Source organism: Thunnus maccoyii, chromosome 9 (assembly GCF_910596095.1).
Source record: "Thunnus maccoyii chromosome 9, fThuMac1.1, whole genome shotgun sequence".
Lineage (NCBI taxonomy): Eukaryota > Metazoa > Chordata > Actinopteri > Scombriformes > Scombridae > Thunnus > Thunnus maccoyii.
Genome location: NC_056541.1, coordinates 24,010,032 through 24,023,534, shown reverse-complemented (window position 1 = coordinate 24,023,534; position 13,503 = coordinate 24,010,032). Strand labels below are relative to the sequence as shown.

The 13,503-nt window shown below is 40.9% G+C and overlaps 1 protein-coding gene across 1 annotated transcript in view; it reads left to right on the top strand.

Annotated features, from left to right (window-relative positions):
• Window positions 1-13,503, top strand: part of pdlim2 (PDZ and LIM domain 2 (mystique)) — a 38,984-nt gene that overhangs the window by 14,167 nt on the left and 11,314 nt on the right. Inside the window, exons 4-6 of the mRNA XM_042422361.1 lie at window positions 598-667; window positions 2,069-2,220; window positions 4,006-4,069. Of these exons, the coding sequence (XP_042278295.1) occupies window positions 598-667; window positions 2,069-2,220; window positions 4,006-4,069 (286 nt within the window). The remainder of the gene's footprint in view (window positions 1-597; window positions 668-2,068; window positions 2,221-4,005; window positions 4,070-13,503) is intronic.

The following is a 13,503-nucleotide window of genomic DNA, read 5'->3' as shown; positions in this document are numbered from 1 at the left end:
CGGGCTATGATGTGCTTACACTGAGTGATGGCGACAGGTGATATGTGCAGAGAAGTGAGACATTGGAAAAAAAAACAACACATGAACTCTAATCTGAGCATTTTGATAGTGGTTGTGTAGCCAGAGATCAGATATGAATCACATCTAGGACCACACATGCAAGTGGCCCAGATCTGATCTGATATGAAAAATTCTGATTTGGTTTGTTCACACTTCACAATCAGATCTGAATCACTTGGAGGTTAAAAGAACATCTGATTTGGGCCACTTCAGCATGTGATGTGGATGTAGTTTAAGATTCATGGGAACATGCTGATAGATGTTCAGCAGAACCCAGCATGTCTTACAGGTTCTTGAACATGATATTACATACACTGAGTACATCAGCTTGTCCAGAATGTCATTTAGACAGGTCTTAATTATCATATTTATTTATTTAACATGACCTACCTTCAGTGTTTTTTTTCTGTTTTGTTTTATTTGTTCAGTACTCATGGATCAGATTTTATTGCACATTCTGTACAGATGGGAAATTAAATTTTGAGTTAAGTGAAGTCAGATATAATCAGTGTTGACTGTGGGTTTCTTTCTTTTAAGACACGGATCTCCCAGCCCTGGACAGACAAATGGCATCAGCACCCCTGAACAGCTCACCGGACGCTTCCAGGTCAGAACTTAATCTGTCTACAGTTTGTCTTGATTACTGGCAAATAAATATACACTTGTGTCCAGGACAGTACACCAGCCACATTGCTCAAGTTTTATTTGGATAATATGTTGTTTTGACTACATAGCGTATGCTGCTTCATTTCTACTAATGCAGGCATTACACATCTGTTTATTACATCTGTTTATTTCACTGTCCTCAATGCAAGACATTATAGTGATTTAGTGCTTGTTCCTGTGTTTTATTGAGATGCAGGGTGTGATCTCCCGGGGGGGGCGGTGGTAGGGATTTTCCCGCCTCTGGTCTATGTATCTCTGCCTCTGCTGAGTTATTTTTATCTCTGGTGGAGATGAAAATTTATTCTCCTCATAGTAATTTATGCTGCTTCACCCATAGATGATATAAAATTTAAATGGGCTTTTTTAAAAAGAAATCTAAGTAAAGCACTGTAGCATGAGAATAGTGCAAACAACATTAAAATCAGAAATGGACTTTCACTGTCAGTAGAGATGACACTGCGTCTAGGCTACATAATGACTCAGTAAACGGACCAGGGGTTGCCTCCTTCTCTGCTCAGAGATTTTGCAGAAATGTGGGTAAAAGAGGAGCGACGACATCCTGCGGATGACGCCTCCACAGGAAAGCAGAAAAAGTCTATCGTCAAAGCAGAGTGTTTTCTTAGTCTGACAAGAAGGCATCTACTGTAGCCTATTTATTTTTATGATGATAGCATGTTGTGCTATTGCCGTTGTGATTATTTTCTATTCAATATTGACGTTTGCTGCGTGCTGCGTATAGAGCTGAATTAAACAGGGACTTGGAAGAGTAACATTAAGAGCATTGACACGTCTGGCTGAGTGGCGCTATCCACAGTACTGAAAGGAGCGTTGGGGGATTTAATTCTGGCATGTTAAATTAGCATTTAACCTTTTGTTTTGTTGTATATGATCACATCTCCTATGTGTCCAGATGAAGAAAGGACAAGGCATGAACTTGACATCACATCATTAAGAGTGGAAATATTGTGCTGCTTGATGAATAAATACTGTGGTCAAGTTCAAGTTTCATAATTGTTTTATGAAAGTTAATAATTATTTTATAAATGTTAGTGTAACACGCAAGAAATAGCCTAATAGGCCTCATAATCTATATAGGCTCACTGTGGATTTATTTTCATGAATAAAAACATTGCCCCTCTGATTTTTTTTTTTTTTTTTTTCACAAATCGCACCCTGTGGAGATGATAAGTCCCAATCCACCACCTACAGTACATGATGATACTGAATACATTGTCTGTAGACCTGTTTGAGGATACAATATTTTCTTGTCTATAGAGACATTCTCTAGTTATGTTTATCAGATACTAAGACAATAACTTTGCTCTGGTGTGATGTTTTTTAGGAGGCAGTAATAGTGAGTCGAGATGAGAACCAGAACTACAGAGAGTACACCATTTCCAGCCCTGTGTCACTGTCCCCTGGACCTTATTCACCAGATCCTCCTGCCAGCCCTGACAGGAAGAGGGAGACGCTGACACCAACCGCCAACAAGAGGTAGCTCACCTTACCTGCTGTCATAACATTTCCATGTTAGAGCATGCAGATCAAGTTTTATTGTATTGCAAAGCTGATAGAAATCAGAGTCTCACTGATTGGCACACTTGATGCTAAAGATTGTGATAACGTTTTTTGAGGCAGATGCCAACTTCCTCCTTTAATGTCAGTAAAATTACTGTACTAAAATTACCTGTACTACAATTTTTACAACAGTGTGGAAATTACAAAAAAATACTGAAAAAGCATTAGTTGAACTTAAATATTTGCTTGTTTGTAGCATTGGGAGCTGTTAGACAGATACTGAACCCGCTGCCAGCTTGTCCATTCCTGCATTGTTACTGTTCTTACCAATGTTGTAACGAAAGCAAAGGAATTCTGTATGGACTTGGATCTGGTTACTTGAAATTTGCTGTTTGGACAATCAGCCTGAAAGATCAGATTAGTAAGAAATTCTTTCAGCATGAGCATCTACCGCTGAGATTGCAGATTGCAACCAACTGAATACCGCCCCCCCCCCCCACTTGAAATGTGTAGGAGAACCTACGTTGGCTGTGAAAAACGAGAAAGGCCCCCTCTAGATCCAGTGTTTGGTTTGTCCGTTCTGGGCTACTGTAGAAACATGGAGGCACCGTGGAAGAGGACCCACTCCCTATGTAGATATAAAGGACTCATTCCAAAGTAACAAAAACACAACGATTCTTATTTTCAGGTGATTATACATTATTCAAAACACACTTATGAATATTTTATTCAGTTTTTTCTCGTCTTTTTATTATTTCTGCCAATAGATCCCCCTAAAGTTTACACACTGGTCCTTTAAGACATTTTTGAGGTCAACATTTCAGATGGACAGTTGAGTCTTTTTCAGAAACCTGTCCATTCACGGCTTGAATAGGCTTATATTCTGACAAAAGGTTGCAACAAGTGCTCTCTTGACTCTACAACAGACCCAGAGTCAATAGGTATGGAAATAACAGACAGAAAGTGGAGCCATGGGATTGTACTGTAGTAACAAAGGATATGCACAGGATATCACATTCCACAGTTTGCATTCACCTTAACAAAAGGCAGAATGTGGAACGTTCACCACGCTTTCTCTACGCATGGCTGTTTGTTGGCTCTCCTGGACAACTTAGTAGGTCACAGTTCAAACCCCAAATTTTTGCCCTTGTTTGGACTTACGACATGTCCTACACTTCCTGATTCCCATATTCTTGTTACATAATTACAATGCCTCTTCTAACTATTGTTCTTTCATGTCAATCATCATAATCTCTATTTTACCATCTAATACTGTCAGTAACTGTGCGGTGCATCAGGTTTTTACAATTGTGGGTTATTGTTTCAAACTATGGTGTTTTTTCTAAATAAATAGGTTTTCTGTCATCAGATTGGACCTGTGGAACTAGAAGATGTTTATGTTAAAATGTATGAACTGCTTCTGTTTGTATGTATGAACCAAACAAGGGGTGGATGACATGGATAAAATCCTTCATTATGTTATCAAAATTTTGTATCACAATATAAAAATTCTGCATGTTTCTATACAATACTTATGTAATACCTGAAAAATCAAGGTAATTTATCATGTTGATGGAAAAGACAATACTGCAATCAATCAGTCCTGCTCATTAATTTGCATATTGTCCACATACACACAGACATCAAAGCACAGCTCCCTCAGTATAAATGATGGCAACTGTATATATCTCACTGTATATAGAGTCATATTGCCTAACCTGACACATATGTGTCACTGACTCTGTTGTCCTTATGTTCTAGTATCCAGCTGCGTTCATGGTCTCCAGAGGAGAAGAGTCACAGGCTGTCTAGACCACTTTCACAGGTTGGTTTCTGTTTTTTTTTTTTTTTTTAAACTAGCCAAATCCCCTTTTTTGTTCCTTTTGTAACTGCTGCTTTTGAAACACATTTTCAGATGTCAACAACTGTCCACCCTGTAAAAGAGAAACAGCTGAATTCTGGCTATGAAATTTCTTGAATTAGTTGGGGACATTGGTTTTTAGTTAGCATGAAATGACTGTCTCCTCCAGCCAAAGTTTGTTGTGCTCCTCTCTTTGTACTGTCACCGCTGTAAAAAAATAGGTTTTCTAATTAATATTTTAGATGATATAATAGTAGGATGACTCCCTTGCTATCATGGCACATGTACTGGTTCAGGACCCATGTAAATACACCAGACAAACACATGCAGATTGTTTAGATAAATGTTTTATGCCCTCATAAAGTCTTTCATCTGTAGCTGCAGTTTCAGGCTGTAGTTCACTCAGACAGTACAGCTGAGGTTTTTTTTTCCTCTCATCTGTAGCGCTCTGTGAGATGTATTTATTTTGACTGCATAGCCCAGTTCTATAAGAATAACATATTTCAGTGCTTAGCTTTTCCTCTTGAATTGTTACTCTGTGGTGCCACAGAAGATGCCCTACAAAGGTTAGTGGACCCCAGTGAACTGTACGTGGACTTCACAGTAACAGCAGGATACAGAGAAGGCTTGACATTTTTATAGTGGGGAGTGTATGAACTAAAAAGGCCAGTCTTTTAAAATATCTGACCTTAAGCTGAACAACAGTCTGAAGCTGTTTCATTCAGAGACTGCTCCAGGAGAAAAAAGATTACTTTCTGTCAAAACAATGGCCTTAACCTTTAGTTGTCTGAATGGAGTCTCATTAGTCTCAGTAAGCAGTAAAATATGGAAAAGTGGTAAAATGCAGACTTGGGGTTATCGTGAGACTGCCTCTAAACTATGTTGTGCTTATTTACAATTCCAGCAACAAAACCAACAGGGGGGACTCAGGCGTCTGGAAAGACTTCAGTGAGTTAAAGAGAGAAAATGTTGTGGGAAAGTTCATCATGAGCTATTTCAGCTATGTCTACATGCTTCGTCTCAAGCATGGGTCCCACTGAAGACCGAACATGTGAGATGACAGAGCAGGAAAAAACACACAAGACCTTTTGTAATGGCACAAGGAATTCCAGCCATTTTTATAGCTCTTGTGAACATCACATAAAGTTAGATAAATATGCAAAGGTTTGAACTTCAAAACATTCAAGCGTTCCTTCCAAGAGGCTGCTGGCTGAGAGGGTCTGGGATTCTTTGTGCTGTTTAGATGTTAAATGGGATTCAGATGCACTGTCACTCACAGTGATGTCCAATCTTTGAGACTGGTGGCTTACGTCAGAGATCCCCTCTATACTTGGAGAAAGATGAACCAGTCTAGTCATGATATAACTAAGTGGGTCTTTTGAGGACAGATTATTACTTTTCCTGAGCATTTCTGACCAATCTATCTAAATAAAATTCTCCTGTCAGTCATGATTGCCATAAAATCTGGTCCCAGCAAAATATAGTTTTCAGGAATACAATACAGAGTCCCTCCTAATATCTAAGTTGGCATGTTGTTTGCTGCATGTTGTTTGCTTCATGTTGTTTTAGGGCAGGGAGGGTGTGTAGGATGTCTGTGTGCAGACATGAATCAGCTCTGTGACTGGCTCACTGTTAAGGCAGATCCAACTGACACAAGTGTGATATGTGATGTTCACCTGGACGACTGACACCCCAGGCAGACGGTAAACTGGACTGGAGATGATGGAGCTGTCTAGTGTCAAGTCCTTACACTTGGAGGGGAATTGGCTTTTATATACCATGAATCTGCTTGGCTAAAAAAGTATTATGATTTTAATTAGATTGAAGTGAAAATGTCTGAAAGAAGGTATGTATTTTTAAGTAACAGTCTCAAAGATCTCCACTTGGTTCTCTTTGGCGGCCCCTGTGGCTGAGCGTCCATATCACATTTTTTTTCTGCCAGCATCTTTTTTCAATTGTTCCCAGCGTGGAGAGAGTGTATGCAGCCGCATGCGGCTGCCTAGAGAAAAAGTGCTGCAACCAGTGTTTTTTTTTTTTTCAGAGCACTCCAGCTTTTTTGTGCAACTACTCCAAGTGCTTCTAGTTAAAAATCTCTGAACTTTTAAGAAAGGCACTGGTGTCGTCACTGTCACTCCTTTTCAGGCAACCAATCATATATTGGTTGGTGCTCATGGTGAAAAAACAATGTCAAACAAATAGATAGTAGCCTAAGAATAACAAATAGATAATAAAAAGCAAAGGGGCGGTGCTAGTCTATCATACAATGGCGGTTAGAGTGGTAATATGTTGTCATAGAAACAAGACCCATGCACAGCGCTTCATCAAAAAAAGTGCTTTTACTGCCAGAGAAAATGCTATATGGACACACACCTTAAGGCAATAAGCGGTAATTGCAGGTGTGTTTTTGGACCTCACTTCCCAGAGACACTTCACACACAAGCTAGCTCCGCCTACCCTCACAGGCAGACCAGACACTGCTGGGTGATGGGGAAAACACGTAACTAACTGTGCGTTGCTCGTGATTTTTCCTGGGAATGTCGCCACCGACACCCAGTTAGTAATACTGCTAATGCAAGAGCTTTTATCAGTGGGCCATAGGTTCAGTCACCATTGTGTTACCTCATTCAGCAACAGATAGTGACTTAACGGACATTTATTTAAATGAAAATCTTCAAGATTATTACTTTAAGTCAAGGTGATGGTTATTTAATATGTAGCTCTGGGAAATTAACCATTTGAACTTGCAGTTATGAATTTTGGAGCTTTTTAAAGTGGTACCCCACAGATTTTACACGGGAGCAGTTTAAAGAGCACAAAGAGTGCTGCTCAGCTTGTGCAAACAGTTTTAAAAACAAGCCTGTGTTACAAACTTGGAGTTTGAATTTGAAAGACATGAGGGTTTCATGAAAGCTATTGAGTTGCATTATGGGGAATGTAGGATTCTGTTGAGGATGCCTGCTGCTTTATTTTTCCTTGGAACAATAGTCTCTTGTAAGTCCCTCATTTTAATGAAAGTGCAATGCTAAATTGCTGGTGCTCCTTTTTAATGATGCTACAAAAGGTTCTTATAACAGTCTTAGTTTGAACTACAGTTGGTTTGTCACATCAGGTCCTTTGGCTTAATGGTCTGATAGACTGAATAGTTAAAGTATTCATGCTCATTTCAGCTGATTGATATTACATTATACGTAGTTTTCAATGTATTATTTCTCACAGATGTTATTGTATGCCTCTGGTAAATACTGATGCGGATGTTTTCAGCATCAATCCAAAACCACATTCTAAAACCCACTGTGGAGTTATAGGGAGGCTGTGGCAAGCAAACCATGGTGGAACAAACTTCCGTATTGGCCTACAAAAAACACTTTAGGAGCTGTGTTGTGGCTCAGATCTCTCTCAGTAAGCCCCGAGGAATGAACTCGCTACTGTCATGGCTGTCCGTCTGGGATGGCCTCGCATGTTTGTGGTATTTATGGAGTCGCCCGTTCTCCCTTTCTCCTTACCATTTTTAAATTCACCCTTTTCTCTTATTTTTCTTATGTTGGAATCTCTGTCCTCTGGGAGACTTAACATTCCTTCTATCTCCCCCTACTCCAATATCAACTTGGCCTTTTTTGGCCTGTTCAACTGTCCATTCAGTAGTTTTGGGGTAATACCACGTTTTGAATTTTGAGAGGACTGCAGTTTGAGATTTTTGGTTACTGCTTTGTCCACTACATTATCCCCTTTTTTTTCTTTTTCTAGTCTGAAAGCTGATTTGGATTTTCTTATTCTCCCATCTATGCATGTTAGGCCTCACTGTTTACCATCATCCAGCCTGGTGGATGAGAGTTTTGGGTTTTGGCTGACCCCTTCCTCCGAAAGATGTCTACTCTGGTTTTAAAGTGGTGACGAGCCTCCTGCCGCAGTACTGTGATTAGTGAGTAGAGTTCTTTCAGAGCGCTCAGTGGGGAAATGGCTGGGAAGAGGCCTGCCTTGGGCACTGTGAGCATTATGCTGCTCGGGCTGGCAGGAACACAGCAGCCCAGTGAACGCTGAGATGTGGAGCCTCCATGACAAGGGCCTCTGTCCTGACTGAGAGGTGCAGAGTACTGCTGTATCAGGTGATCAGCCTCTCTGAAAAGCTCCTAAAAGGCTTTTCCACCCTTGTTTTGGCTCCCTAAGTGAGGAGAGTGGGATGCGCAACAGGATCCCCCATTTTCCAGGGTGTTGGATATCCTGAGAAAATGCCCGTGTACAATAGTGGCTGTGATGGCAGAGGCTGTGGAAGGCTGGTGCTGCTTTTTCCCTCGTGTCACAAGGCCTGTCGTTGTGTGATGGGAGCTGGAAGAAATGGGGGTAGGGGTGAAGCAGAGTGGACACCAGGGAGCCTGCTGACATTCCCAAACTGTACTTAAGCCATCACACCACTCTGCAAAGCCTTGAGCGCTCTAAAACAGCAATGTCCTTTGTGCCTGATTACGAAGTCCAAACTGCCTGCAGCACCACAGGCAACACATGTATGATGATATGTAAAGATTAGGACTGCATGATTAAAATGGATACTCCACTTCATGACTTTCATACACATAAGCCTTTGTCTTGAGTGCACTTCATCTCCACTGATGGATTTTGACAATTTCTACAGAATTTTATAATACTTTGCATGTACTGTCTGTGGGATTCATCTCAGTTTTTGTCTGTGGTTAGTGCATCCACTTTCCTTTTACACTTGAATGTAACACAGTTTTCCCCTGGGACAAGCATGTCTGCCTTGACCTGACACTTCCCCTACATTTCCCATACCATAATCATTTGGCAACATGCTTGAATGTTTTTCAGGAAATCTTTGCAGTACATCTTAATCAAGAGCTCTAAAGGGTGTTGTAGTGAATAATAAAAGTGGCCTTTAATCAGACGGTGTGACTTTTGCAGGAAGCATTCACCCCGCTGAATTGTCCTGAAACAACAGTCCCAACCTACCAGCTTATCCTGACCGCTGACCATCATAAGAACCAAGACAAATTCAAAGAACCGTAAAAACTTAGTAAAACCGTTTATGACTAAACTCTTTCTAAAGTTGGATTGATGCATTTTATTAGAATTGTTTTGTTCTGTCATGCCATCGTGTGACTCACTGTGTTCCTGAGCTTCGGTATCTACTAGCTCACCACCATGACAAAAGAAGCAAAAGCATCCTAGATTCCTGTAAGCCAGGCATGGGATTTTATCTGAACTGGCCGGCCAATGTCATGATTCAGAGCATCTGTTTATATCATCAAGAAGTGACCACAACGGGATCTCTGTTGCGATGAACTGGGCCAAAACCAAACTGCTTTTCACGAGACATGACCCGTCACTGGGCCATTAGGACCAGGCTCCATGTCTGGGTTTGCAGTTGCTGCACTTTGAGGTTCCTGAGGGTTGCCTCAATGGGCTGCCTGATCCTGTGCTGGGATAGGGTGGTTGCTTTATAAATATCCCTCCTAGTGCAGGACGGCCAGCTCCTGCAGGATGACACTTGGTGTTGGGACCATGCAAACCAAACTTTTCCTCTCCATGCTAAATTTGGTGGAGTGGCCTTGGCTGTTTGACATGTGTCACTGAGCTCTTTATCCAGAAAGGGCGGGTAAATATCTAGCCATACATTCTCTATTTCATACATCTCCTTCTGTCCACTATTCTCATCACAGCAGGCCAGCCTGCATGGCAGTAAGCTGGCTTTGTCCTGCTCTATTCTAGAGGTTGTTGTGGATAGGAGTGCAAAGCTGTGGTCATTGCTGTGGAGCAGAAATGGAGACTTGGCATGCAGGAATAGAGCAAAGTTTATGTTTTTTAAATGGAGTCGAAATGTAAAATGTTATATTGCACGCACTGTTGGTTACAGAGGGAGGTTACAAGAAGCCTTTATCTTCAAGACTGGTGACTCAGAGGTAAATTCACTTCACCTGTAGGGGCTTCTCCTCCAGCATTAAATACAGATGTGCATATCTTTTCCTTGACGATGATGTTTGGGAATGATGTACTATTTCAGGTTGGACATGAGTGGGTCTGTTGTTTTGCTTGGCAGGCCGGTGCTGTGCTAAGCCAAGCCAGTGTTGGGGGAGTGGTGCTGGCAGTGGCCACAGTGGAGGGATGTTTTCTTCTTCTCTGCACAGTGAGCTCTGTGACCGGACAGTGTGAGGCCTTTTCACGTGGACGCATAGCCGTTAAGCTTGGGGTCCATTGTGGCTGCTGCACGGGCAGCATGCCTCTTCTCATCCCTACTAATTGATCAGCATGCCTGTTTTTCTTTCCCCTGGAGTGGAAAAGCAAACTGGGGCACTTTTGATTCCCTGTGCTTTCCAGGCCCCCAGACGCACTCACGGGGACACTCGGCCCTGCAAGTTTTATGGGGAAATGTTGGCCGGGAGAGATGGGCCTTTTTACTAGTTGGTGCTGTTTACGAAGGTGGCTGAGCGGTATGTCAACATTCCAAAAGTTGTTGTCAAGGGAACGACGTGTATAACTACCCCTCAGTGTGTTCACGCCAGCAAAAACAGACATGTCAGCATATATTCCCCTAGTTTTACACAGGACAACACCTACATTTTAGGGTAATGGTTACTATGGCTGCATTTGTTGGTCATAAATCATAATTGTTAAACTGGTAAAACAGCATCTGCAGTTAACACTCTGAAGAATAATTCTGCTAAACCGAGACATCATAAATGTATATCTTGCTGACATTATTGATTTATGTTTTAGCCATTCACAGAAATTCCTGTAGAAATATGACTACTGGGCTGTACTCCATCATATTGTACTGCATGTTAGATCGTAGTACATTATAGTAGTATATTATACAGCACAGTTACTGTACCTCTGTGTGAAACCAGAGAATCAGACACACCAGATGTTTTCTGTCAGTGTGCATAATGCAAGCCACGTCTAATTACTGCGGTCGTGATGCTTGCAGGCTTATTAACTATTAGGTACTGAGCTCTATCATTTTTTTATAGGGGGATTTTCACAGATGAGCTGGTAAAAGTGGCACCACACATGGATCCCCCAGCTCACTATATCAATTTTGATCTACACAGTTGGTTTAAATTCAGCTTTTTTCAATGTTACTGTCTTTTCATTGATGCATATAGTATGAAAAGAGGGATCCAAGCAACCATAAATTAAACGTATAATGAAGTCCAGCGATTTAGTCCAACAATAATGAATTCCAGATGTCTAATGAGCTTTATATACTGTTCCAGTCAGAGTCTTGTGGGGAAGTTAATAGGGATGAAAAATGTAGCACCCTTCATGGATAAATAAACACTCAGACTCTTTATATGTATTCATACCTCAATGTGTCTCTGACTTTTGGTGGCAGTGTGGGTGAGTGCCTCCCTCAGACCACCTACGCTATGATCACATGAGATGGCTTTAACTTGTCTCAGGGGTCTGAAACTATTCACTTTGCCATTATCTTCTTCACAGTTCACAAACATTCAGGTTTATCCACATGTTCATGTGCTGAACATCAGCAGGATGATGAACATTAAATTCAAACTACAGTGCAGAAAAACAGTTACCTGATGTTCTCTTTTTGCTAAGCATGCCTTGTAGCATCCACTTGTGAACTCATTTATGTGTCATGGCGTGCTTTTTCACTGACATTGAGTTATGTTTGGAAAATGGAAATTGTAGTTTCACAAGCTGAAAATTAATAAACTAAATGCAGCTCTGTTATAGCTGACAGCGGCACCAGTGCACCGAGTGAATTACGCTCACAGTCATCCTGTTGTCTTCATCTCTCCGCTGTTCATTTGGCCTCTAATCTTGTACATATGGTTTATATCTGGAGCAGTCAGATGGTGTGTGGCCTTGGTGAACGAATAGAGAGAGGGGGAGGTATTAGTACTGGCATCACGAAGATCTGTCACTTTATTCCATGTTAATGAATGCTGCACTATGTAAGCCTGGGCCAAGAATTTATATGTAGAGAGCGTTATAGAGGAACAGGACAAATCCTCCATTTTTAAAAAGGCAACCCAAGCATGGCCTAAGGTTGCAAAACTGGATCCTCTATACATATATTGAAGGTTGGACTTGGAGTTATGTATGTTGAGTAAGGGAAATCAGCTCATTACAGCCTGTATAGGAGCATTAAGAGTAGTAGAAGGGCTGGGATGAAGTTTTAAATGTTTTAGAGCTCAAACAATTAGTTAATTAATATATTAGTCAATTGAGAAAAAAATTAATCTGACCATTTTTTTAAACAAAATGCCACCTTTTCTGATTCCAGCCTCTCAAATGGGAGGATTTGATGCTGATACTGTTCGTTGTACAAAACATGCAATTTGGATAAGTCACCTCGTATGTCTCTGGGAAGTTATAATGTGGATTTTTTACTATTTTTTGACATTATAAGGACAAAACGATTACCAGTGTTGAATAATTGAGAGATTAAAGGGAACATAACATGCACATTTCGAGATCTATATTTTTAATCTGAGGCTCTACTGGAATATCTTTGCATTATTTACAGTTCAAAAAAACTCCTTATTTATCTTATACTGGCCATTTACACAGCCCCTCAGTTCAGCCTCTGTCTGAAACCGGCCGTTTGAGGTCCTGTCTCTTTAAGCCCACCCTCCTGAGGAGCCTACCCTGTTCTGATTGGTTAGCTTCTGGAAGCTCCGTCATGGCAAACTTCTAGACACTCGGGAGGCCATGTCAACAAACCATGAAACAGACTATAGTAGTAGGATTTCACTACTTTTTCTCCTTTACTCAAAATGTCAACTTCTCAAAAACATCCGTACATGTTTGAGCTGGAATCCGAACCAAAATATGAGACGCAAACAACACATGGAAAAACAGCAATAACCTTAGCAGCCAAGGCTACAGAATGTACAGCCGTTTATGGGCATGCACGATGAGCAGACTTCAGCTCGTTGGCAAGGTAGAAAAAAACGCTGTGCAAACACAGTGTTCAGAGCAGGTTGAAGCTCTGGCTTTTGACTTGCAGGGAGCATTTTTACATACATTAACCTCAAGTTTTGGAACTTTGGCCATGTTTAATATAGATATCCAACATCATAACAGTATAAAAATAACAGAAAAGCATAAAGTGCCCTTTGATTGGTAATGAAAATAATGGTTAGTTGCAACTCTAAAGTGTTTTGACCTAAAGAAGAGTCTGTAACCATCAGCCAATAGACATAGCCACCATCATTATTCTTATCAGCACTGTAGTCTGAGACCTCAGAGACCCTTCATAGAGCAGCTTCAGTGGGATATGAGGCAATAAAAAGGGTAAAGAATGTTAATGACATGAATTTTGATATAAAATGATGCCCTTTATCCAGCCGTATATTGTGTTTTATTTGTTACAGAATGCGGACACAGTAATGCACCCATTGCTCAGACATAATTACAGG